Below are 27849 nucleotides of genomic sequence, written 5' to 3' on the forward strand. Positions count from 1 at the left end.
TGCCTTTAAACAGCGTGGAAAAATCCAGAAAATGACTTGGCTTTAGAAGCTTCTGATAGACTAATTGACATCATTTGAGTCAATTGGAGGTGTACCTGTGGATGTATTTCAAGGCCTACCTTCAAACTCAGTGCCTCTTTGCTTGACATCATGGGAAAATCAAAAGAAATCAGCCAAGACCCCAGAAAAAATTGTAGACCTCCACAAGTCTGATTCATCCTTGGGAGCAATTTCCAAATGCCTGAACGTACCACATTCATCTGTACAAACAATAGTGCGCAAGTATAAACACCATGGGATCACGCAGCCGCCATACCGCTCAGGAAGGAGACGCATTCTGTCTCCTAGAGATTAACTTACTTTGGTGTGAAAAGTGCAAATCAATCCCAGAACAGCAGCAAAGGACCTTGTGAAGATGCTGGAGAAAACGGGTACAAAGTATCTACATCCACAGTAAAACGACTCCTATATCAACATAACCTGAAATGCCGCTCAGCAAGGAAGAAGCCACTGCTCCAAACCGCCATAAAATAGCCAGACTACGGTTTGCAACTGCACATAGGGACAAAGATCATACTTTTTAGAGAAATGTCCTCTGGTCTGATGAAACAAAAATAGAACTGTTTGGCCATAATGACCATCGTAATGCTTGGAGGAAAAAGGGGGAGGCTTGCAAGCCGAAGAACACCATCCCAACCATTAAGCCCGGGGGTGGCAGCATCATGTTGTGGGGGTGCTTTGCTGCAGGAGGGACTGGTGCACTTCACAAAATAGATGGCATCAGGAGGAATTGAAAATTATGTGGATATATTGAAGCAACATCTCAAGACATCAGTCAGGAAGTTAAAGCTTGGTCGCAAATGGGTCTTCCAAATGGACAATGACCCCAAGCATACTTCCAAAGTTGTGGCAAAATGGCTTAAGGACAACAAAGTCAAGGTATTGGAGTGGCCATCACAAAGACCTGACCTCAATCCTATAGAAGATTTGTGGGCAAAAGTGAAAATGCGTGTGTGATTAAGGAGGCCTACAAACCTGACTCAGTTACACCAGCTCTGTCAGGAGGAATGGGCCAAAATTCACCCAATTTATTGTGGGAAGCTTGTGGAAGGCTACCTGAAACGTTTGACCCAAGTTAAAACAATTTAAAGGCAATGCTACCAAATACTAATTGAGTGTATGTAAACTTCTGACCCACTGGGAATGTGATGAAAGAAATAAAAGCTGAAATAAATAGTTCTCTTTACTATTATTCTGACATTTCACATTCTTAAAATAAAGTGGTGATCCTAACTGACTTAAGACAGGGAATTTTTACTAGGATTAAATGTCAGGAGTTGTGAATAACTGAGTTTAAATGTATTTGGCTAAAGTGTATGTAAACTTCCGACTTCAACTGTATGTACGGCAGGACCAAATCGGAGAGATAGGTAGGAGCAAGTCCATGTAATGCTTTGTAGGTTAGCAGTAAAAACCTGGAAATCAGCCCTAGCCTTAACAGGAAGCCAGTGTAGCGAGGTTAGCACTGGAGTAATATGATCAAATGTTGGGGTTCTAGTCAAGATTCTAGCAGCCGTTTTTAGCACTAACTGAAGTTTATTTAGTGCTTTATCCTGGTAGCTGGAGAGTAGAGCATTGCAGTAGTCTAATCTAGAAGTGACGAAAGCATGGATTAGCTCTTCTGCATCATTTTTGCACAAAAAGCTTCAGAATTTTGCAAAGTTACGAAGATGGAAAAAAGCTGATAATCATGACTGCAATAAAGATGACCTGGAAGGCGTCCTTTGTATGGGGTCTGCATGCTGACTGCTTCTCCCTTGTATCCACTGGTCCAGACTATGACCCGGTCCTGCTGCCATATGCCCCTTTCATTCAGACTTGACTTGGCCCTACTATGCCTGTACTGTTTCAGAGCCAGAGAAACAGACATAGAGGTGTCTAATGTGTGGGAGTGACAGTAAACCATACAGAATAACTCCCTGAGCCCTTCATTTGAGTGACGCTTGTGTCTCTTCCCCAGGTCGAGAGTATGAGGGCTTCCAGCCACAGTGGTTCCACAAGAGGAAGAACGCCATCACTGGGGAGACAACCTTTGTGTACAAGGGTGGATACTGGGAGGCTAAGGACAGTCAGGACTGGAGTACGTGCTCTGAAATCTTCTAAGCCTAGACCAGACCCATCCTACCCCATCACTGAACTCACCCAGGCCCAGGAGACTGCTCCACCACTGGCCCTGGAGGAATGGGGGTCTGGGTCTGGATGTGGACCTCTGTGTGCATGAGAATGTGAATGTCTCACACACTCACAACACAGTGTACCTCCCCATGTACACACAGAGGTCATATTTTTTACAGGGTCAAGGGAGAGAAGGGGCCTTTTCTAGATCCTTCCTGACCTAACACTGAGCTGTGTGGGGGTGTGTGAGAGAGATGGGAGATTGAATACCATAGAAAAGGGGCCCCATAGAGATTTTCAAAAGAATCAGGTGCTCCACACACGCTACCCACAATGCACCTTTCCTCTGCTCAGCACATCTGTTTCTAGGGGTTTTAGTGATTGAACAGCAACCCATCTAAATCAGTTCTCTCCTCCACTTGTATACTGGGATGAGATGAAGTCCATCCTGTCTAACGGATGGACGGACAGACAGAGAGACAAAAAGAATGCTTCAGAAGTTTATAGAAAGACAGTGTATGTATGTATATATATATATAATACAGTACCAGTCTAAAGTTTCGACACACCTACTCATTCACACCTACTCATTTCTTTATTTTTACTATTTTCTACATTATAAAATAATAGTGAAGACATCAAAACTATGAAATAACACGTATGGAATCATGTAGTAACCAAAAAAGTGTTAAATAAATCAAAATATATTTTATATTTGAGATTCTTCAACACTTTACCCTTCACCCTTTGCCTTGATGACAGCTTTGTACACTCTTGGCATTCTCTCAAGCAGCTTCACCTGGAATGCTTTTCCAACAGTCTTGAAGGAGTTCCCACATGCTGAGCATTTGTTGGCTGCTTTTCCTTCACTCTGCGGTCCAACTCATCTCAAACCATCTCAATTGGGTTGAGGTCGGGTGATTGTGGATGCCAGGTCATCTGATGCAGCACTCCATCACTCTCCTTGGTCAAATAGCCCTTACACAGCCTGGAGGTATGTTTTGGGTCATTGTCCTTTGGAAAAACAAATGATAGTCCCACTAAGCGCAAACCAGATGGGATGGCGTATCGCTGCAGAATGCTGTGGTAGCCGTGCTGGTTAAGTGTGCCTTGAATTCTAAATAAATGACAGTGTCACCAGCAAATCACCCCCACGCCATCACACCTCCTCATCCATGCTTTACAGTGGGAACCACACATGCGGAGATCATCCGTTCACCTACTCTGCGTCTCACAAAGACACAGCGGTTGGAACCAAAAATTGCACATTTGTGCTCATCAGACCAATGGACTCATCAGATCAAATGTCCATTGCTCGTGTTTCTTGGTCCAAGCAAGTCTCTTCTTCTTATAAGTATCCTTTAGTAGTGGTTTCTTTACAGCAATTCGACCACGAAGGCCTGATTCACTCAGTCTCCTCTGAACAGTTGATGTTGAGATGTGTCTGTTATTTGAACTCTGAAGTATTTATTTGGGCTGCAATCTGTTAACTCGAATTAACTTATCCTCTGCAGCAGAGGTAACTCTGGGTCTTCCTTTCCTGTGGTGGTCCTCATGAGAGCCAGTTTCATCATAGCGCTTGAGGGTTTTTGTGACTGCACTTGAAGAAACTTTCAAAGTTCTTGACATTTTCCGGATTGATTGGCCTTCATGTCTTAAAGTAATGATGGACTGTCGTTTCTCTTTTCTTATTTGATCTTGCCATAATATGAACTTGGTATTTTACCAAATAGGGCTATCTTCTGTATACCACCCCTACCTTGTCACAACACAACTGGTTGGCTCAAACGCATTAAGAATGAAAGAAATTTCATAAATTTACTTTTAACAAGGCACACCTGTTAATTGAAATGCATTCCAGGTGACTACCTGCTGGTTGAGAGAAAAGCTGGTTGAGAGAATTCCAAGAGTGTGCAAAGCTGTCATCAAGGCAAAGGGTGGCTACTTTGAAGAATCTCAAATATATATAATATATTTGGATTTGTTTAACACTTTTTTGGTTATTGCATGATTCCATATGTGTTATTTCATAGTTTTGATGTCTTCACTATTATTATACAATGTAGAAAATAGTAAAAATAAAGAAAAACCCTTGAATGAGTAGGTGTGTCCAAACTTTTTACTGGTAGTGTGTGTGTGTGTGTGTGTGTGTATATATATATAAATATATAAATATATATATATATATATACATAACGATACCCATTTTAGCCATATATATATTTATTTTTAGGAACTCAGTCAGGGTCTCAATTTACTAATGAGAGAAATAATAGAATACACCAGGTGCAATTTCAAAATGTGGTTGTGCATCAGCAGTTTTTAACTTTTTATGTCAGTCACTGACAGTCACTCAATTAGCCATGTCAGCTAACAATTTTAGATTGGTAGCTAGTCTAGCCAGCTATCTAGTAATCATGGTCGTAATCATGGTCGAATACTGACCGGGCACACAAGGCATTTGCCCAGGGGCCCTGACTTCCAGGGGGCCCCATTTGATTTTGTTAGTCATTCTCACTCAGATATCATATTAACATGGCATTCAAACTGAAAAGATTTCTCTCCACCCTATGGCAAAATGGGTAGAATTGCTGGAAATGTGTTGTTAAACTGCAACATTTTCTCTCTGCCCCATGGAACAATGTGTAGAATTGCAGGAAATTAACTTTAAATGAACATTTGTCTCTACACCGTTAAGTGGGGGATAGGGCTGGGCGATATATCGAATTAATTAGATACATTCGAATATATGTTTTTGCGCAATATTCCAAATGCCTGTTATCACAAGAATATTTTTTGATTTTATGAGCGTTTATGTCGGCTTGTTCTCATGTCTTTCTGGTCTCGTCTCCTTCACTCCTGTGCTGTGTGCCTTCCCATTTACACCAGAGATCTGGATATAATGACGAAATGCTCATGTCTCCGCCCTGACAATGGGAGTCGTTTTTGCGAAGGCAGGAAGGCAGGCGACAAGCTTAGGTCCAAAATAAGACCATAGAACCGCAATGTTTTTTGGAGGACCGATTTTGGCGAAAGCGAAAACTCTCCCTTCGCCTCTTCCTCTCTGTTTACACACACACGCATACCAAGCCCCTCCCCTGCCACTTACAACAAAGCTGAGAGATCACTAATTCCTCTCTGACAAGAGGTTTCAACTCACTATATGCATTTGAGCTTTGGTCCCACAAAATCGATCATATGGACACGGAAACACATTGAGACATAATTGTACTGTAATAGAGGACACGTTAACATTTCTAACGATACCCTTTTTATGTCTCAAATATTCAAATTGATCGCAGAGCAATCACTACTAAAATGGGAGTATCAATGAACATTGATTCTGGAAAATGAATGCTCAGTTTGTCGTGCGCGGCATTGCGGTATCACGTTCCACTAGTAGCATTTTAGCCAAAGACTGTTATACTAGCTGTCTAGTCTATGCTTATTGCACATTTATAAAACGCAATTATATAAGGAATGGGCAACTCGTTTTCATTCTGGGAAATACGGTAGGCCACTTGATTTCAACAAAGTGGGCAGGCTAGCATGCTGTTCAAACAGAAGAGTGTGCTCATAACAATTCAACTGTTATGCCTTGTTAGCTAGCAAATAGATCCAAGTTTGCTAAACTTAAAATGTTAAGATTAGCTGGCTACTCACTAGCACGTGCTTATGAGACCTGTGTTAGTTTTCGATAATGCCTGCTACAAGAAGTTAGTCATTATTAGTGGATGTGCTACAAGAAGTTAGTCATTATTAGTGGATGTGCATTATGCATGGTTCTGGTTAAATTTGTAACGAAAATACCATTTTCATAGACCGACTTGAAAGCCAGATAAGTGATTATTGGGGAAAAAAACTGATTTAAACTATTTTGATAAAATAATTAAATTATTAGTGGGTCTTATAGTTGTGAAAGACTTATATTTAGCCTGGGTATAATATCACAAGCCCTGAATTCATTCGATTATTGCTGACTGTTTGAAATGCAGTGTATTTGACCCAAACAAATCTCGCTATTGGCCCCAAAAGGATGGACATTTATTTTGACCCCTATTTTATTAACTGGTATTGAGAATGTGCAGTAGGCACAGACTCCAAAGCTTGAATTAGTTCTCCATCTATGTCTGTCTGCCTGGTAAACAACTTAAGTGCACTCTATTATTTTCTCCATTGCAGGAGGAGCCAGGTTTAGACCTATATTGCCTTGAAAAAGTATTTGCCCCTTTTCAAATTTTCTATACTTTTGCATATTTTTTATACAGAATGTAATCAGATCTTCAACCAAAACCTAATATTAGATAAAGGGAACCTGAGTGAACAAATAACACAACAATTACATACTTATTTCATGAATCAAAGTTATGCAACATCCAATGCCCCTGTGAAAAAGTAATTTCCCCCTTACACTCAAGAACTGGTTGTGCCACCTTTAGCTGCAATGACTCCAACCAAACGCTTCCTGTAGTTGTTCATCAGTCTCTCACGTCGCTGTGGAGGAATTTTGGCCCAGTCTTGCATGCAGAGCTGCTTTAACTCAGTGACATTTGTGGGTTCTCAAGCTTGAACTGCCACAACATCCAAAAAGTTATACTTTTTAATCATCTGCCCGTAGTACATTCTGCCCATAGTACATTCTGCCCATAGTACATTCTTCGAAGATTCCTGATGATCAGGTGCTTTTTGACACGACATATGTCCCATTATGCCTGGCGAAAACCAAACACTGCATTCCACAGCAAGAACCTCATACCAACGGTCAAGCATGGTGGTGGTAGTGTGATAGTTTGGGGATGCTTTGCTGCCTCAGGACCTGATCGACTTGCCTTAATAGAAGGAACCATGAATTCTGCTCTGTATCAGAGAATTCTACAGAAGAATGTCATGCAGCAAGACAGTGAATGATCCAAAAGACACAATCAAATCTACATGAAAATAGCAAAACAAAATTAAATAAAAAAAATTGATGTTTTGGAATGACCTAGTCAAAGTCCAGACCTAATCTCAATTGAGATGTTGTGGTAGGACTTGAAATGAGCAGTTCAAGCTTGAGAACCCACAAATGTCGCTGAGTTAAAGCAGCTCTGCATGCAAGACTGGGCCAAAATTCCTCCACAGCGACATGAGAGACTGATTGACAACTACAGGAAGTGTTTGGTTGCAGTCATTGCAGCTAAAGGAGGCACAACCTGTTATTGAGTGTAAGGGGGCAATTACTTTTTCACACAGGCAAATTGGGTGTTGCGTAACTTTAAATAAATAAATAAAATAAGCATTAATTTGTTATTTGTAAGCTCAGGTTTTGGTTGAAGATCTGATAACATTCTGTATCAAAAATATGCAAAAATAGAGAAAATCAGAAAGGGGGCAAAAACTTTTTCACGGCACTGTACATACAGTATAACCATATTAGATGTTGAGTGACATGGTCCCAAGGATGTTTCCTCTGTTGTTAGCAGCAGCTATAGGGACTGTGATAGTTAAATACATTTAACCTTTATTTAACTAGGCAAATATAATAATGTAAACAGTTGATTATTAAACAACCTGTCTGTAGTTGCTCTCAGACTGAGTTAGCTCAGAGAGAACCACACAACTTGAGTACCTTTCCTCACACAAACTAGGTATGTTGTGATATATTACCATCCAAACACTGTCCCACTTTCACTCCACTGGTAATTGAAGCTGTATCTATGGAGGTAAATGAGCACTTTTCACTGTGGGTTTCCACAGCTTAATCCATATCTGTGTTGACATTGAGGAGACTTCAGCCTGTGCACTGCACACACCCAGTCCTTTGGTGCTTTACCATTGAAACACATATAACACTTATATTGTGCAGTGAGTCATTTACAGGATATAAAGTGTATTGTAGCTAGAACCTACACACCAATTACTCATCCCTAAAACAAATCCATCATCCCACACATTAATATCTAGGCAGAGTGTGAATTCTACACCACAGTGTATAGTTCTACAGCCTACATGACAGATCAGTCTGCTCTGGACCTGTAGTTGCATTTATACAGAACTGTCTGATGTTGCTATAGCGCTGAAGAAAGCCCATGGTGGCTACTGACAGCATTTTGGAATCTTACTACAGACAGACAGGGCATGCTGCTCAGGCCTCCCATAGCACACCACTGTTCAGTGAGCTGCAGCCAGGAGGGCCGCTAGTGGGGACACTGACTCCCAGGCACTGATCCAGGTTCACCTGAGCTTAAACCTGGTCCTGAATCACAGAGTCGAAGAGCTGTGGACAGGCTGATCTGGGATCAGCTGGTGAAGACACTGTCAGTCTTTTGCCTTTAAGAACTGAATAAGGGAAAAGTCCCCTGACTTGTGCACTTCATGTCTTAGGGGAGAGGATTATTTTGTAATTACTGTTAGGAATGTAGAATTTGGGCTGGAAGTATTGTACCCACTTTCTGGCCTTCTGTGTGTATATTTTGTGATAACAAGATAATACCAAGACAATAATATGATTATAAAACGAAGAGTTATAATAATAATAATCTGAATAATAAGTTGTGTATAGTTGAAATCTGAAGTTTTAATGAAAATGTACTGTAAAATGTACCTTTTAATCCAAATTGATCCAGCCAGTTAGAAGTTGATTCTGACTAGCGCCCACAGTTTGGTTGCATATTTCATGTTTTATATTAAAAGAGACTTACACACTGAACATAATTTTTATACAAAGTTCGTGATACTGGCATAGTGTTTACTTGGTTTAGATTTAAAGTTCACAAACAAACAATCACATTCTGATGTGGCCCTTAAGGTTTCTGAGGGCAGTTACAGGGATCTGGCATGTGCTCTGGAGGACAGTGGAAGACACACAGAATACCATTCTCAACCCAACATATTGAGCTGGAGGGCTAGAGGGGTTTCTGGGAGTGATGGTGATAAACATAGCATGCAAACTATACTGAACAAAAATATAAATGCAACATGTAAAGTGTTGGTTTCATGAGCTGAAATAAAAGAGCGGAGAAATGTTCCAAACGCACAAAAAGCATATTTCTCAAAAATGTTGTGCACAAATTTGTTTTACATCTCTGTTAGTGAGCATTTCTCCTTTGCCAAGTAAATCCATTCACCTGATAGGTGTGACAGAACAAGAAGCTGATTAAACAGCATGATCATTACACAGGTGCACCTTGTTCTGGGGACAATAAAAGGCCACTCTAAAATGTGCAGTTTTGTCTCACAGCACAATGCCACAGATGTCTCAAGTTTTGAGCGTGCATGCAATTGGTATGCTGACTGCAGGAATGTCCACCAGAACTGTTGCCAGAGGATTTAATGTTAATTTCTCTACCATAAGCCGCCTCAACCTCGTTTTAGAGAATTTGGCAGTATGTCCAACCAGACTCACAACCGCAGACCACGTCAGCCCAGAACCTCCACATCTGGCTTCTTTACCTGAGGGATCATCTGAGACAAGCCACCCAGACAGCTGATGAAACTGAGGAGTATTTCTGTCTGTAATAAAGCCATTTTTGGGGGGGAAAACTCATTCTGATTGGCTGGGCCTGGCTCCCAAGTGGGTGGGCCTATACCCTGCCAGGCTTACCCATAGTTGCGCCCCTGCCCAGTCATGTGAAAACCATAGATTAGGGCCGAAATAATTTATTTCAATTGTCTGATTTCCTTATATGAACTGTAACGTTGAAAATGTTACGTGTTGCGTTTATATTTTTGTTCAGTATAGAAACTGTCAAGCAAGTGCTGAATGAAATTCTATCCCAATTACATTTTCGTAATTTAGCAGACGCTCTTATCCAGAGCGACTTACAGAGTGAGTACTAAGTGCATACGTTTTAAAATGTTTTTTTCATGCTCCCAACTGTTTTTCAGTTCAACTACCCTCCTCCACCTGAAACCTGTAATATCAAGCCTAAAAGGGTTAGAGAATTAGTGACTAGTGGTTGTTACAAGAACATTCTGTCCAGGCACTTATTCTCTTTAACCCCCTGAACAACAGCCTTCATTTTCTGCACTATTTATGTTTGGTTCCAGTCTATCCACTTTGTACCCATTACCTTTCAGCAGACACACAGGCACTCATACATTAGTCACATAACTATAACACACACACACACACACACATGCAGACAAGCACATGTATAAGTACTGACCACATTGGCGAGAACAGTACATTATTAGTGGAACAAATCAAGGGGTACATGGTGACATGGATGACATGGTTCCCCACATTGGAATGAACTAAACTGGACACAATCCCAGTAAGGGGTTTTAGTTTTGCTGTATTGTAAATGTGTCATTGTATAGATAATACTATACCGTCATGTACAGTATTACTGGGTGACAAACAGTATTGAAATGGGAAGAAAGTATAGGATGTGCAGGTCAAGTATTACTTTTTTTCTCAATTATCAACTCCTTATAGATTTAGTTTAATATATTGGATTTGAAACATGTTTTTTATATATTAATATACATATATTTTGAATGATAATATAAACACATTATACATTTTAATCTATTTATTTTGAATATCCAAATGACGTGATCTCAAAAATGGGTGGGTGTGTGTTGATAGCCAGCACGTGTAAGAGACTGATTAGATGACTGATTCATTCATGGCAGGTAGCCTAGTGGTTAGAGCGTTGGGACAGTAACTGAAAAGTTGCTGGATCGAATCCCTGAGCTGACAATGTAAAAATCTGTCGTTCTGCCCCTGAACAAGGCAGTTAACCCACTGTTCCCCGGAAGACCGTCATTGTAAATAAGAATTTGTTTTTAACTGACTTGTCTAGTTAAATAAAAGGTTAAATTAAAAAGTAAAAATAATAAAAAATTGGGTTAAAAAAGATTGTAATCTCTGCTCTGTGCAGAAAGGAAAAACAGAACAACTGAAGTGTCAGTGCAGATGGTACTGAAGCCTAAATACTATTTGCCCGCCTTTCTAATGAAAGACACTTCATTTTTTTCTTCTTCTCACCCAACAACACATAATCCATAATGGTTTGATTTAGCTTTAATATCAATGCTTTGTTTTTGTTGTATTTTTTGTCTTTCATTTACAGACTGTATTTGTATGTATGCGCAATAAGATGTGTGTGTATCTAAGATGTACAGTACCAGTCAATAGTTTGGACACACCTACTCATTCAAGGGTTTTTCTTAACTTTTATTATTCTACATTGTAGAATAAAACTATGAAATAACACATATGGAATCATGTAGTAACCAAAAATGTGTTAAACAAATCCAAATCTATTTTATATTTGAGATTCTTCAAAGTAGCCACCCTTTTGCCTTGATGACAGCTTTGCACACTCTTTGCATGCTCTCAACCAGCTTCATGAGGTAGTCACCTGGAATGCATTTCAATTAAATTATTTTAATTTATTAAAAGTTAAGTTCATTAGTGTTACCAGCCTCAGAAATTGCAGCCCAAATAAATGCTTCACAGAGTTCAAGTTATAGACACATCTCAACATCAACTATTCAGATGAGACACTGTCTGTGATTTATTTCGAATTCAAAGCACACTTAACCAGCATGGCTACCACAGCATTCTGCAGCGATATGCCATCCCATCTGGTTTGGACTATCATTTGTTTTTCAAAAGGACAATGACCCAACACACCTCTAGGCTGTGTAAGGGCTATTTGACCATGAAGGAGAGTGATGGAGTGCTGCATCAGATAACCTGGCCTCCACAATCACCCAACCTCAACCCAATTGAGATGGTTTGGGATGAGTTGGACCACAGAGTGAATGAAAAGCAGCATTCCGCATATGTGGGAACTCTTTCAAGACTGTTGGGAAAGAATTCCAGGTGAAGCTGGTTGAGAGAATGCCAAGAGTGTGCAAAGCTGTCATCAAGGCAAAGGGTGGCTACTTTGAAGAATCTCAAATATAAAATATATTTTGATTTGTTTAACACTTTTTTGGTTACTACAGGATTCCATATGTGTTATTTCATAGTTCTGATGTCTTCACTATTATTCAACAATGTAGAAAATAGTAAAAATAAAGAAAAATTAGTAGGTTTGTCCAAACCTTTGACTGATACTGTACATGTGTCTTTTGTTGTGTGCTGCTCTGTGGCAGGAGTATTGTTATGAAGATCGGGAGATACCTCATCTGAATTAAACCCTGCTGGTCTGTGGACTCTGTGCTGTTTGGCCTTGTTCTAATACACTAAGAGCTTGTGTGACCTAAATCACTTGATGCCTGGTACTGAAGGGGTGGGTGGAAGGACAGACGTGAGCAGGGGTCCTGCCTTTTACCATTCTCACTTCAACCCCACTCTCACACACATATATTCGACACACGGACACATATGCCCCTGTGTTCAGGTGTAACTCCAGTGTTTCCAATTGGGATTGGTGTTCTTCTTTAATTGTGTTAATTCTCCCTTCATTTCTACACATGTGACATTGTCTTTAAAGGAAAGACACAATGACAAAAAGGAGATGATAAAGTTGTTTCTGTTGAAACTGGATGTGTGTCTGTTCAATTTGATCTGTGTGTGGCCTTCTACTCATTTTGAGCTTAAGATGTGGGGAGTAGGTGTATTTTTGCAAAGGTGAACACTAATGAGAAAATGTTTGATTTCAGAAAATGTGGGTAGAAGAGACATGAGAAATTGAAGGTGAGGGTTGCAACACACAATCACCAGTCTAGTCTTACATTAGAGACATGCCAAGAAGACATTATGAAATCAAAATCAAATGTGTGCAGAATACAACAGGTTTAGACCTTACCCTTAACCAACAATGCAGTTCAGTAAATAGACTTAAGAAAATATTTACTAAATAAATGAGAAAAAAAATAAAAGAACACAATAAAATAATAACGAGGCTATATACAGGGGGTACCGGTACCGAGTCAGTGTGCGGGGGTACAGGTTAGTCGAGGTAATTTGTACATGTTGGTGAGGGTAAAGTGACTATGCATAGATAATATACAGCGAGTAGCAGCAGTGTAAAAACAAAGGGGGGTGAGGGTCAATGTAGACAGTCTGGGTGGCCATTTGATTCATTGTTCAGCAGTCTTATGGCTTGGGGGTAGAAGCTGTTAAGGAGCCTTTTGGTCCTAGACTTGGCGCTCCGGTACTGCTTGCCGTGCGATAGGAGAACAGTCTATGACTTGGGTGACTGGAGTATTTCACTATTTTTTGGGCCTTCCTCTGACACCGCCTAGTATAGAGGTCCTGGATGGCAGGAAGCTTGGCCCCAGTGATGTTCTGGGCCATACGCACTACCCTCTGTAGCGCCTTACGGTCAGATTCCGAGAAGTTTCCATACTAGGCGGTGATGCAACCGGTCAGGATGCTCTCGATGGTGCAGCTGTAGAACTTTGAGGATCTGGGGACCCATGCCAAATCTTTTCAGTCACAGAGGGGGAAAAGGTGTTGTTGTGCCCTCTTCACGACTGTCTTGGTTTGTGTGGACCATGATAGTTTGTCGGTGATGTGGACACCAAGGAACTTGAAACTCTTGACCCACTCCACTACATCCCTGTTGATGTTAATGGGGGCCTGTTCGGCCCACCTTTTCCTGTAGTCCACGATCAGCTCCTTTGTCCTGCTCATAGTAAGGGAAAGGTTGTTGTCCTGGCAACACATTGCCAGGTCTCTAACCTCCTCCCTATAGGCTGTCTCGTCGTTGTCGGTGATCAGGCCTAACACTATTGTGTCATCAGCAAACTTAATGATTTACATTTACATTTAAGTCATTTAGCAGACGCTCTTATCCAGAGCGACTTACAAATTGGTGCATTCACCTTATGATATCCAGTGGAACAACCACTTTACAATAGTGCATCTAACTCTTTTAAGGGGGAGGGGGGGGTTAGGAGGATTACTTTATCCTATCCTAGGTATTCCTTAAAGAGGTGGGGTTTCAGGTGTCTCCGGAAGGTGGTGATTGACTCCGCTGACCTGGCGTCGTGAGGGAGTTTGTTCCACCATTGGGGTGCCAGAGCAGCGAACAGTTTTGACTGGGCTGAGCGGGAACTGTACTTCCTCAGAGGTAGGGAGGCGAGCAGGCCAGAGGTGGATGAACGCAGTGCCCTTGTTTGGGTGTAGGGCCTGATCAGAGCCTGAAGGTACGGAGGTGCCGTTCCCCTCACAGCTCCGTAGGCAAGCACCATGGTCTTGTAGCGGATGCGAGCTTCAACTGGAAGCCAGTGGAGAGAGCGGAGGAGCGGGGTGACGTGAGAGAACTTGGGAAGGTTGAACACCAGACGGGCTGCGGCGTTCTGGATGAGTTGTAGGGGTTTAATGGCACAGGCAGGGAGCCCAGCCAACAGCGAGTTGCAGTAATCCAGACGGGAGATGACAAGTGCCTGGATTAGGACCTGCGCCGCTTCCTGTGTGAGGCAGGGTCGTACTCTGCGAATGTTGTAGAGCATGAACCTACAGGAACGGGTCACCGCCTTGATGTGAGTTGAGAACGACAGGGTGTTGTCCAGGATCACGCCAAGGTTCTTAGCGCTCTGGGAGGAGGACACAATGGAGTTGTCAACCGTGATGGCGAGATCATGGAACGGGCAGTCCTTCCCCGGGAGGAAGAGCAGCTCCGTCTTGCCGAGGTTCAGCTTGAGGTGGTGATCCGTCATCCACACTGATATGTCTGCCAGACATGCAGAGATGCGATTCGCCACCTGGTTATCAGAGGGGGGAAAGGAGAAGATTAATTGTGTGTCGTCTGCATAGCAATGATAGGAGAGGCCATGTGAGGATATGACAGAGCCAAGTGACTTGGTGTATAGCGAGAACAGGAGAGGGCCTAGAACAGAGCCCTGGGGGACACCAGTGGTGAGAGCACGTGGTGCGGAGACAGATTCTCGCCACGCCACCTGGTAGGAGCGACCTGTCAGGTAGGACGCAATCCAAGCGTGGGCCGCGCCGGAGATGCCCAGCTCGGAGAGGGTGGAGAGGAGGATCTGATGGTTCACAGTATCAAAGGCAGCCGATAGGTCTAGAAGGATGAGAGCAGAGGAGAGAGAGTTAGCTTTAGCAGTGCGGAGCGCCTCCGTGACACAGAGAAGAGCAGTCTCAGTTGAATGACTAGTCTTGAAACCTGACTGATTTGGATCAAGAAGGTCATTCTGAGAGAGATAGCAGGAGAGCTGGCCAAGGACGGCACGTTCAAGAGTTTTGGAGAGAAAAGAAAGAAGGGATACTGGTCTGTAGTTGTTGACATCGGAGGGACCGAGTGTAGGTTTTTTCAGAAGGGGTGCAACTCTCGCTCTCTTGAAGACGGAAGGGACGTAGCCAGCGGTCAAGGATGAGTTGATGAGCGAGGTGAGGTAAGGGAGAAGGTCTCCGGAAATGGTCTGGAGAAGAGAGGAGGGGATAGGGTCAAGCGGGCAGGTTGTTGGGCGGCCGGCCGTCACAAGACGCGAGATTTCATCTGGAGAGAGAGGGGAGAAAGAGGTCAAAGCACAGGGTAGGGCAGTGTGAGCAGAACCAGCGGTGTCGTTTGACTTAGCAAACGAGGATCGGATGTCGTCGACCTTCTTTTCAAAATGGTTGACGAAGTCATCCGCAGAGAGGGAGGAGGGGGGAGGAGGGGGAGGAGGATTCAGGAGGGAGGAGAAGGTGGCAAAGAGCTTCCTAGGGTTAGAGGCAGATGCTTGGAATTTAGAGTGGTAGAAAGTGGCTTTAGCAGCAGAGACAGAAGAGGAGAATGTAGAGAGGAGGGAGCAAAAGTATGCCAGGTCCGCAGGGAGGCGAGTTTTCCTCCATTTCCGCTCGGCTGCCCGGAGCCCTGTTCTGTGAGCTCGCAGTGAGTCGTCGAGCCACGGAGCAGGAGGGGAGGACCGAGCCGGCCTGGAGGATAGGGGACATAGAGAGTCAAAGGATGCAGAAAGGGAGGAGAGGAGGGTTGAGGAGGCAGAATCAGGAGATAGGTTGGAGAAGGTTTGAGCAGAGGGAAGAGATGATAGGATGGAAGAGGAGAGAGTAGCGGGGGAGAGAGAGCGAAGGTTGGGACGGCGCGATACCATCCGAGTAGGGGCAGTGTGGGAAGTGTTAGATGAGAGCGAGAGGGAAAAGGATACAAGGTAGTGGTCGGAGACTTGGAGGGGAGTTGCAGTGAGATTAGTGGAAGAACAGCATCTAGTAAAGATGAGGTCAAGCGTATTGCCTGCCTTGTGAGTAGGGGGGGAAGGTGAGAGGGTCAGGTCAAAAGAGGAGAGGAGTGGAAAGAAGGAGGCAGAGAGGAATGAGTCAAAGGTAGACGTGGGGAGGTTAAAGTCACCCAGAACTGTGAGAGGTGAGCCATCCTCAGGAAAGGAACTTATCAGGGCGTCAAGCTCATTGATGAACTCTCCAAGGGAACCTGGAGGGCGATAAATTATAAGGATGTTAAGCTTGAAAGGGCTGGTAACTGTGACAGCATGGAATTCAAAGGAGGCGATAGACAGATGGGTCAGGGGAGAAAGAGAGAATGTCCACTTGGGAGAGATGAGGATCCCAGTGCCACCGCCCCGCTGACCAGAAGCTCTCGGGGTGTGCGAGAACACGTGGGCAGACGAGGCGAGAGCAGTAGGAGTAGCAGTGTTGTCAGTGGTAATCCATGTTTCCGTCAGTGCCAAGAAGTCGAGGGACTGGAGGGACGCATAGGCTGAGATGAACTCTGCCTTGTTGGCCGCAGATCGGCAGTTCCAGAGGCTGCCGGAGACCTGGAACTCCACGTGGGTCGTGCGCGCTGGAACCACCAGGTTAGAATGGCAGCGGCCACGCGGTGTGAAGCGTTTGTATGGTCTGTGCAGAGAGGAGAGAAGAGGGATAGACAGACATAGTTGACAGGCTACAGAAGAGGCTACGCTAATGCAAAGGAGATTAGAATGACAAGTGGACTACACGTCTCGAATGTTCAGGAAGTTAAGCTTACGTTGCAAAAGTAAAATAAAATCTTATTGACTAAAATGATATAGTACTGCTGGCGGTGAAGTAGGCTGGCTAGCAGTGGCTGCGTTGTTGACTTTGTTTGAACGTGTAGCTGGCTAGGTAACCTCTAACTGGCTAGGTAACCTCGACAATTTCTCAAAACTACACAATTATCTTGGATACAAGGACAGCAAAGACAACTAAGTAGCTAGCTAACACTACGCTAATCAAGTCGTTCCGTTGTAATGTAAGTTGTAATGTGAGTTTCTACAGTGCTGCTATTCGGTAGAAGTTGGCTAGCTAGCAGTGTTAGCTAGCAGTGTTGACTAGGTAGGAGACGGCAGCGCAGCGCGGCGGACGAAAATAGCGGGCTAGTTAACCGAATAATTACTCTAACCAACTCTAAGCTACACAATTATCTTAGATACAAAGATAGCAAAGACAACTATGTAGCCAGCTAACACTACACTAATCAAGTCGTTCCGTTGTAATGTAATCGTTTCTCCAGTGCTGCTATGCTGCTATTCGGTGGCTAGCTGGCTAGCTAGCAGTGTTGACTACGTTACGTTACGAAAATAGCTGGCTAGTTAACCGAATAATTACTCTAACCAACTCTAAGCTACACAATTATCTTGGATACAAAGATAGCAAAGACAACTATGTAGCCAGCTAACACTACACTAATCAAGTCGTTCCGTTGTAATGTAATCGTTTCTCCAGTGCTGCTATGCTGCTATTCGGTGGCTAGCTGGCTAGCTAGCAGTGTTGACCTCGTCACGTTACGTTCGGACGAAAATAGCTGGCTAGCGAACCTCAATAACTACACAATTATCTTTGATACAAAGACGGCTATGTAGCTAGCTAAGATCAAACAAATCAAACCGTTGTACTGTAATGAAAATGAAAATGGTAAAACTACCTGTTGGAGTCGTGTTTGACCACGCAATCGTTGGTGAACAGGGAGTACAGGAGGGGACTAAGCACGCACCCCTGAGGGGCCCCAGTGTTGAGGATCAGCGTGGCAGATGTGTTGTTGCCTACCCTTACCAACGGCGGTCCGTCATGAAGTCCAGGATCCAGTTGCAGAGGGAGGTGTTTAGTCCCAGGGTCCTTAGCTTAGTGATGAGCTTTGTAGGCACTATGGTGTTGAACGCTGAGCTGTAGTAAATGAACAGCATTTTCACATAGGTGTTCCTTTTTTCTAGGTGGGAAAGGACCGTGTGGAGTGCGATTGATATGGCATCATCTGTGGATCTGTTGGGGCGGTATGCAAATTGGAGTGGGTCTAGTGTTTCCGGGATGATGGTGTTGATTTAACCCATGACCAGCCTTTCAAAGCACTTCATGGCTACCGATATGAGTGCTACAGGGCGGTAAATATTAAGGCAGATTACCTTCGCTTTCTTGGGCACAGGGACTATGGTGGTCTGCTTGAAACATGTAGGATTACAGACTCAGTCAGGAAGAGGTTGAAAATGTCAGTGAAGACACTTGCCATTTGGTCCGCGCATGCTTTGAGTACACGTCCTCATAATCCATCTGGTCCCGCAGCTTTGTGAATGTTGACCTTTTTTTAAGGTCTTGCTCACATGGGCTACAGAGAGTGGGATCACACAGTCGTCCTGAACAGCTGGTGCTCTCATGCATGCTTCAGTGTTGGTTGCCTCGAAACGAGCATAGAAGGAATTTAGCTCATCTGGTAGGCTTGCGTCACTGGGCAGCTTGCATCTAGGTTTCCCTTTGTAGTCCGTAATAGTTTGCAAGCTCTGCCACATCCGACGAGCATCAGAGCCGGTGTAGTAGGATTCAATCTTAGTCCTTCTTGCCTGTAGTCCATGGCTTCTGGTTGGGATATGCACGTACGGTCATTGTGGGGACAATGACGTCGATGCACTTATTGATGAAGCCGGTGACGGGGTTCACCTTGGGGTCATGATAGGGGCTGCACCAAATGTTTGATGTATTATAATAATTGATTATGCTTATGTTGTATTAATAGAAGGGGAAGGGCTATAAGACCCCTCCCCCACTACATGTATAGGGTCCTAGACTACAGATTAACAATATATATATTCATTATAAGGTTTAATATTGTTCCACTGTTATTTTGTAGTCTGCCTCTTATAAAGAAACGGTCTGAGAGATGTGTGAGTTATTGCAGTCAAAACAGGATGTCTGTGAGAAAGCGCCTCAAGGCTAAAAGAGATGCATAGACACAGAACCCTGCAGGGAGTGAAAGAGATAAGAGACTAGTCAGACATACCACTATAAATCAACTTAGGGAGTGGACAATTACTGCTGAGCCTTTATATAACACTGGAACTATTGTTTGTATAGCTGTGTGTGCATGGGCTTGGTCTCATGAGTAGATGGTGTTGACGTGGGCAGTGACATAACTAGGGGTTGACTGCAAGCATAATAAAGCAACTTGGACCCTTTCCTATTTGGCAGAACTTACTCGGAAACATGCGTGCTATGTTGCCGTTGTCAACTTCTGTCTGCAATTGCATTAATAAATGAATGATTGATTTACTTAAAGATATTGTCTGAATGCTAATTTCACCAATAAGCAAATGATTGACAAGGAACAAGAAACAAACCCCAACACCGGTGACTGAGCTGGTATACTCCTCAATGACATTGGATGAATCCCGGAACATATTCCAGTCTGTGCTAGCAAAACAGTCCTGTAGCGTAGCACGTGCATCATCTGACAATTTCCCTATTGAGCGAGTCACTGGTACTTCCTGCTTTAGGTTTTGCTTGTAAGCAGGAATAATTATGGTCAGATTTGCCAAATGGAGGGTGATGGAGAGCTTTGCATGTGTCTTGGTGTGTGGAGTAAAGGTGGTTTAGAGTTTGTTTTTCCTCTGGTTGCACATGTGACATGCTGATAGAAATAAGGTAAAGTTTGCCTGCAATAAAGTCCCCGACCACTAGGAGCACCGCTTCTGGATGAGCATTTTCTTGTTTGCTTATGGCCTTATACAGCTCGTTGAGTGCGGTCTTAGTGCCAGCATCGGGTTGTGGTGTTAAATAGACAGCTACAAAAGATATAGATGAGAACTCTCTTGGTTCTGTTATTGACAAATAGACACACACCCCCGCCCCTCGTCTTACCAGACGTTGCTGCTCTGTCCTGCCAATGGACGGAAAACCCAGCCAGCTCCATATTATCCGTGTCGTCGTTCCGGCACGTTCAGAGGAAACAAAATATGCTGCTTCTGTTTTGACGACATGGACTACCGGCTGTGTAGTGAAAGAGTGAAACATAAGATATTACAGTTTTTAATGTCCCGTTGGTAGGATAGTCTTAATCAAAGATTGTCCAGTTTATTTTCCAATGATTGCACGTTGGCCAATAGTACGGATATTAATGGAGGTTTACATAAACTTAGCAATAATAATCATGTGGCTGGAAAAAGTTATGATAGCAGCGGAATCAAAGAATGTAAAGTTCACATTGTTGCAGAGCAGTGGCTCTCTGACTCCCGCTATAGGGCAGCAGGTAGCCTAGTGGTTAGAGCGTTGGGCCTGTAACTGAAAGGTTGCTGGATCAAATTCCCGAGCTGACAAGGTAAAACATCTGTCGTTCTGCCCCTAAGCAAGGCAGTTAACCCACTGTTCCCCGGGTGCTGAAGAAGTGGATGTTGATTATGGCAGCCCCCCGCATCTCTGATTCAGTGGAGTTGGGTTAAATGAGGAAGACACATTTCAGTTGAAGGCATTCAGTTGTACAACTGACTAGGTATCCCCCTTTCCCTGTTATCACTAGTAACTAGTGGGGGAATATGGAAAGCCAAAAGGTTCAAATTGTCTTACCCGGGACAGGTCTTAACACTTGTCAAATGTCATTTTCTTTACATGTGTTTTTTTCACTTGTCAATTGTGTGTTTACAGGTGATTTGAACGCTTGTTATGGTCATTTTTACACATGTTCATTACACTTGTCCAGTGTGCATTTACAGGTGATTAGAATGCTTGTTATGGTCATTTTTACACGTGTTCATTACACTTGTCGAGTGTGTGTTTACAGGTGATTAGAATGCTTTTTATGGTCATTTTTACACATGTTCATTACACTTGTCCAGTGTGTGTTTACAGGTTATTTGAACGCTTGTTATGGTCATTTTTACACATGTTCATTACACTTGTCCAGTGTGTGTTTACAGGTTATTTGAACGCTTGTTATGGTCATTTTTACACGTTCATTAGTATACAGAAGTATACAGAAGGGTGTTGTCTGCGTAGAGGTGGATCAGAGACTCGCCAGCAGCAAGAGCGACATCATTGATGTATACAGAGAAGAGAGTCGGCCCAAGAATTGAACCCTGTGGCACCCCCATAGAGACTGCCAGAGGCCCGGACAACAGGCCCTCCGATTTGACACACTGAACTCTATCAGAGAAGTAGTTGGTGAACCAGGCGAAGCAATCATTTGAGAAACCAAGGCTATCGAGTCTGCCGATGAGGATGTGGTGATTGACAGAGTCGAAAGCCTTGGCCAGGTCAATGAATACGGCTGCACAGTATTGTTTCTTATCGATGGTGGTTAAGATATCGTTTAGGACCTTGAGCGTGGCTGAGGTGCACCCATGACCAGCTCTGAAACCAGATTGCATAGCGGAGAAGGTGCGGTGGGATTCGAAATGGTCGGTAATCTGTTTGTTGTCTTGGCTTTCGAAGACCTTAGAAAGGCAGAGTACGATAGATATAGGTCTGTAGCAGTTTGCGGTCTGTAGCAGTTTGCAGCTGCTTTAGGTCTGTAGCAGTTTGCGGTCTGTAGCAGTTTGCAGCTGCTTTCCAATCTTTGGGAATCTCAGACGACACGAAAGAGAGGTTGAACAGGCTAGTAATAGGGGTTGCAACAATTTCGGCAGATCATTTTAGAAAGAAAGGGGCATGCATGGGGCATGCTTGAATGGGGCATGCTTATTTAAGATGGTGAGGAAGCCATTTAAAAAAAAAATAACAGGCATCCTCTACTGACGGGATGAGGTCAATATCCTTCCAGGATACCCGGGCCAGGTCGATTAGAAAGGCCTGCTCGCTGAAGTGTTTCAGGGAGCTTTTGACAGTGATGAGTGGAGGTCGTTTGACCGCTGACCCATTAACCAACTCCACAGTGTTACCATTACCAACTCCACAGTGTTACCAACTCCACAGTGTTACCATTAAGGAGAGAACCCTCCGAAAAAGGACCACTGGATATTAGAACTCACTGTCGTTTACAGAGACTCCTTTACCCTTACCCTCCTGACTGTAGCCATCTGGCCAAGCATCTCCCCTCCTCTGACCTGGACCTTGGTTTAGTCTCACCTCTCCCCTCAGAGAAGAGCTCAGGAGGCCAGGTGGAACCCGCCGATCGGGAGGAAGAGGAGCAGAGGACAGTGGAAGTGATGAAAGATGAAGAGGAGGGTGTATGGAGCAGTGTCGCTGGAGAGGCTGTTGGGGGTTGATGCCTGTGGAGGAGGAGGGTTAGCAGTAGAGCTGTGCCCCCTTTAGACAGTGTCTGCACCAAGGACTTTGCACTGAGATGGTGGTGGTGGGGCTGCCAGACAGGACTATACAAAGACTGGCCAGAGACAGGAATACCAGCCTGGGACAGCCCTATAGACAGGAAGAGGCTGAAAGGACAGCAGACACTTCAGTATCTAGTGACTCCACCAGGGGGTGATACACAGCTGTCAATATAATCATGCTCACAGTCCTTTGTGTTATACCAGCCACAGGTGAGAGGGGTGAAATCCTCCTGCAGTGGGTCTAGTGTCAGAGTTCAGTGTCAGTCCCTGGTCCTTCCAGCAACAGCAATGTTGGAATAGGGGTTCTCACTGAGGCCTGTTCCAGTTCCACGCTTCTAGAACCACCACCAGATACCTGGCAGGTACTCTACTCGTTTAGCTCATACAATCTACCCTATGAATTTACATGGTTACAGTTATATTTACATTTAGTCATTTACCAGACACCCAGGATATTCTTTAAGCTAAATAATGAATTCATCACTAACGGTAACTGCAGCCTCTTCCTGTCTCCTCCAGGAGTGCCTGGAGTTTTGACACTGACTATTGACAGTGACCTGTCCGCACAGAGAAGGTCCAGCAACACATCCACAGCAGGCCAGGTGAGAGGCAGGAGCAAGGGGCTTCAACCAACATGTAGAAGGAAAATTAAAAGTTCACATAAACATTTGTTTTACGTCACCATAAGATGCCATTCAGTCTGTCAGGCACATGAACATGGCCTCTACACTAACCAGAGTGACTATGACACACCCACACAGGAGCCAAGGTCCAGGCGTGACCATCTGATTATAAAATAATATGCCACTAACTATAACCCAATGTGAAAGTAAATGTTATTTCTTTGTTTGTTCTGTGCTTGTGAAGCGCTGAGAGCTAGCCAGGGACATGTGACCCGTGGAAGTCTACTCCTCCGTAAAGCACGCCATAGCAGAAGAGACACTCCTAGGTAGCCTTCACTGAATCAGATTTAAGTGACATACTGTGTCTCCAATATAGTCTCTGACCACTAGCCACCTCTTGTTTCATATCTGTATTGGATCTGTCAGCAGGTACTGTATGTGCTCTTTGTGAATGAGGATGATGAGGACTCGGATGAGGTGTGTGTCCGCTGGAGGAGGGGATGCAGCACTAACAAGGCCACAGAGGGATGTGTGTGGTGAGAGATTTTTTGTAATAGTTTTTTTATTGAACCTTTATTTAACTAGGCATTAACCAAAGATTGAACAGATTACACATTCACCAAAGATAACTCCTGTGTAAGATAGTGTGGGGTCATGTCCATTGAATCTTATGCTTGTTAACTGTTGTTCACTCCTAATGGGTAGTTATTCTCCAATATAGATGTGCAATCACAGGCCTCCTGATGCTCTCTCTCTCAAACCCTTGATTCCACACAGCAGAGACCTGGGTGTTGCCTGGGGCAGGTGAGGTCAGACTGGCTGAAGATGGAGGAGCTGGCTACTCTCAGACAGGTGAGATTTTCACTCTGCTCATCTATGTGTGTGGGGCATTTTGTAAATGGAACATCTTACTTTTAATGGCATCCATGAATCTTGCTCATCGTGTTTGTGTTTTGTGTGTTCTTTTGTGTCGTATGTGTTGTTACGAACCGGCTTGTAGCCCGTAACAAAGAGGGAGACAACACGGAGATAAAGAAATACAAATATATTTATTAAATAAAGGAAACTATGTACAAGTAACAATGGTGTTTGTAGTCAGTAGTGTAAGTGGGTGGATGTGTACATATATGGTGATAATGAGGGGTGGAGAGGTGCCTAAACAAACACAAAGTCCCAAAGTCCCAAAATGCCACAACAAAAAACAACAGTGTGTCTGCGTGGAGACAGTCTCCTCGATGTATGGGGGAAAGGTATATTTATCCCCGGGACACACCCGAGCCCAGGTGTGTCCCATTTCGCTGACGACCCTCCCAGCTCCGCCCACTGATATTCTATTAAGGAAAACAAGAGCAGAGAGAAATAATTCGGCAGACAGAGTGGGAGGGTCGTCACAGTGTGTATTCGTCTTTGTGTTGTAGGACTGTGGGGAGGTTGAGGAGAGCTCAGCTGTGTGAGACTGAACTGTCCCCTGTGTATCCCTGACACCAGCTAACGATAAGATGCGCTGTGTGTTAGACTGGTGCTCAGAACATAATTTAAAGTGATAGTCACCGCTTTGAATGTGTTTGAAATTGTTTCTCTCCATCTGTTTGCTTATGTGTGTATGTAGCAGAAGTTGGACGAGGCTTGTGAGGTGCTCCAGTCTGTGACTGAGGGGAGAGGTCACTGAGGGACAGGTTTGAAGGTCTGAAGGAGAAACACAGGCAGAAACAGGAGCATGAAGAGGTACCATCTACCTAGGCTTTCACCACACCTCAATATTTGTTTCAAAATCTCACTCTGTCTCTCAGGCAGTGGAGATGCATGTGTGTGAGCTGAAGAAAGAGCTGTGGGTGAATGAGAGCAGTGTGGGGTCTCTGGAGAGGATAGCAGCCCAGAAGGAGCTACAGCTGTTGGCTTTCCAGGATGAGAGGAGTGCCTTGAAGTCAGATGGGCTGCAGGGGGAGTTCCACAACCTAAGGGAGCAGCACAGCATCTTCCTGAGAGACACCCAGGAGCAGGCACTCACACAGATGGTTGGTGGGCTGGGTAGCCTCTAGAACACAGTGTCTATGGATGAGTCTGTTTAACTGTGCGTATAAATGTGTGTAACTCACTGTGTGCATGATAGTGTGAGAGCTTATGTAGTTAAATGTGTGTGTGCAATATGTAAGGGGTGGTTTTGTTTGTCTCCTTTAGCATCGAGAGCTGAAGAAGTTGAAGGAAGAGTTTGCTTTAGGTAGCCTAGTGGTTAGAGCATTGGGCCAGTAACCGAAAGTTGCTGGATTGAATCCCCGAGCTGACAAGGAAAAAATCAGTCGTTCTGCCCCTGAGCAAGGCAGTTAACCCACTGTTTCCCGGGTGCCGAAGACGTGGATGTTGATTATGGCAACCCCCCCGCATCTCTCTGATTCATAGGGTTTGGGTTAAATGTGGAATGCATTCAGTGGTACAACTTACTAGGTATCCCCCTTTCCCTAACTCACGAGGAACACATCCAGCAGGTGAGAGGCTCCGGCAACTGGGTTTATTGAAAATTCGCAAAGATCCCCGTATTTCCTTTGTGTGTTCTATCAGATTCAAACACTGATGTTTTTCTTGCTGGTGTGTGTCCAGGCTCATAGGCAAGCTGAGGAAAAGAAAACAGTTGCTTTCAGAAAACAAGCCATCTCTCACACACAGCAGATTGAGTCCACACAGAGCTGCATCCAGGTCAGTATCTCAGGATGTCCTGTCCTCTAAAAGTAAAGGGGAAAGGAAAGGGAGATACCTAGTCAGTTGTACAACTGAAATGTGTCTTTAACCCAACCTCTGAAACAGAGTGTCCCGGGTCAGTCTCACAGTTTCCTTTGCAGATAACGGAGGAGGAGGGAAGGAAGGAAGCTGAGGGAGAATCTTAATGACCAGAAGGGGGTTATGGCAATGCGAGAGGAGGAGCTGTATGCTGAGGATCAGCAGTTGGTATACATTTCTACTCCCTGTGTCTCCTATTCTATGTCAGATTAAATGTATTCTAAAACCTAAACAAATTGGATAACACTGTATCTGTTTTCTACCTTACACAGCACCATAGAGGTAGAGAAAGAAGAGGCTTTACAGGTGCAGTGTGGGATACTGGAGGAGCAAGGCCGGGATGCTCTGGAGAGAGTGAGAGAGAAGAGGAAAGCCCTGGCTCTTCAAAACAAAGTGGTGGAACTACAGTAAGCAGAACCAAGATCACTGGTCACCAACAAACCATCAGATTTAACTTAATTACCATGAATTAAAGGAAACGGGTGAAGAATAGATACAGTATGTCATTCCTCTCTCCCTGCTCTGTCAGAGTGTGCAGGACCTGGAGAGTGAGTGCCGTGTGCAACAGAGGGAGAAGGTGTTTGCTCTGACTGCAATGAATAGGTCCTTGAGAGAGGAGCACCAAGCTAAGCTACAGAGACTGCGCAGGCACATGGAACAGATGATGACAGGCCTACAACCTCCTGAACTAGCATCTAGAGATCACTACATACATGACAACATATAATGTACAGTGTATGAAGTAAGATGACGCTGACAGACATGGCAGCTCTGCTTCTAGCTACTAAGCAACTTTGCAGTATTTTTTTTTTGTGTGTTATTTCTTACATTATTAGCCCAGAATTTTTTTGGTGTTGTTACATACAGACGGAAATAACTTTTGGATATCAGAGCAGTGGTAACTCACCAGCATTACGACCAGGAATACAACTTTCCCAAATTGGATCCTTTGTTCGCAGCCCCCAGGGCAATTGAACTTATTCCAGAGGCTGCTTCAAATCACCGCCGGCAGAGAAGAGGTATTCGGAGTGGACTTCTTGTCTGACTCAGGAGGCATGCATAACATCCACCGCTTCCGAGTATATTACTCGCTAATGTTCAGTCTCTGGATAATAAAGTAGACGAGCGCAGGGTGAGGATCTCTTTCCAGAGAGACATCAAGGATTGTAACATACTCAGTTTCACGGAAACATGGCTCTCTCGGGATATACTGTACCCGTCCATACAACTAACTGGGTTCTCAGTACATCGTGCAGACAAGGAATAAAGAACTCTCCGGGAAGACGAAAAGCAGGGATGTTTCATTATTAACTACTCATGGTGTGATTGTAATAACATACAGAAACTCAAGTCCTTTTGTTCACCCGACCTAGAATACTGACCTTTTTACCTCCCAAGAGAATTCTCTTCGGTGTAGTCACAGCCGTGTATATTCCCCCTCAAGCTGATACCACGACGGCTCTCAAAGAACTACACTGGACTTTATGCAAACTGGAAACCACATATCGGCAAATCTGATCACGACTCCATTGTCACGCCCTGGCCTTAGTTATCTTTGTTTTCTGTATTATTTTAGTTAGGTCAGGGTGTGACAGGGGGGGATGTTTGTGTGTATTTGTCTCGTCTTGGGTGGTTGTATTGTATAGGGGGTTTTGTTGAGTGTATGGGGTTGTGTTCAGTATAGATGTTTAGGAAAGTCTATGGTTGCCTGGTTTGGTTCTCAATCAGAGACAGCTGTTTATTGTTGTCTCTGATTGGGAGCCATATTTAAGGCAGCCATAGGCATTAGGCTATTGTGGGTAATTGTCTATGTGATGGTGCATGTTTGCACTCAGTATTATAGCGGTCATGTTCGTTTTGTTATTTTGTATTG

The 27849-nt window shown here is 43.9% G+C and overlaps 1 protein-coding gene across 4 annotated transcripts in view; it reads left to right on the forward strand.

Annotated features, from left to right (window-relative positions):
• The window catches only part of osbp2b (oxysterol binding protein 2b), an 84217-nt gene extending 75349 nt beyond the window's left edge, over positions 1–8868 (forward strand). For all 4 annotated transcript variants that reach the window (XM_071352983.1, XM_071352984.1, XM_071352985.1 and 1 more), the window contains one exon: positions 2021–8868. In XM_071352983.1, coding sequence (XP_071209084.1) covers positions 2021–2163 — 143 coding nt within the window. In that variant the 3' untranslated portion in view covers positions 2164–8868. The remainder of the gene's footprint in view (positions 1–2020) is intronic.
• The last annotated feature ends 18981 nt before the right edge of the window (positions 8869–27849 follow it).

This window comes from Salvelinus alpinus, chromosome 19, assembly GCF_045679555.1.
Source record: "Salvelinus alpinus chromosome 19, SLU_Salpinus.1, whole genome shotgun sequence".
Taxonomy (NCBI): Eukaryota; Metazoa; Chordata; class Actinopteri; order Salmoniformes; family Salmonidae; genus Salvelinus; species Salvelinus alpinus.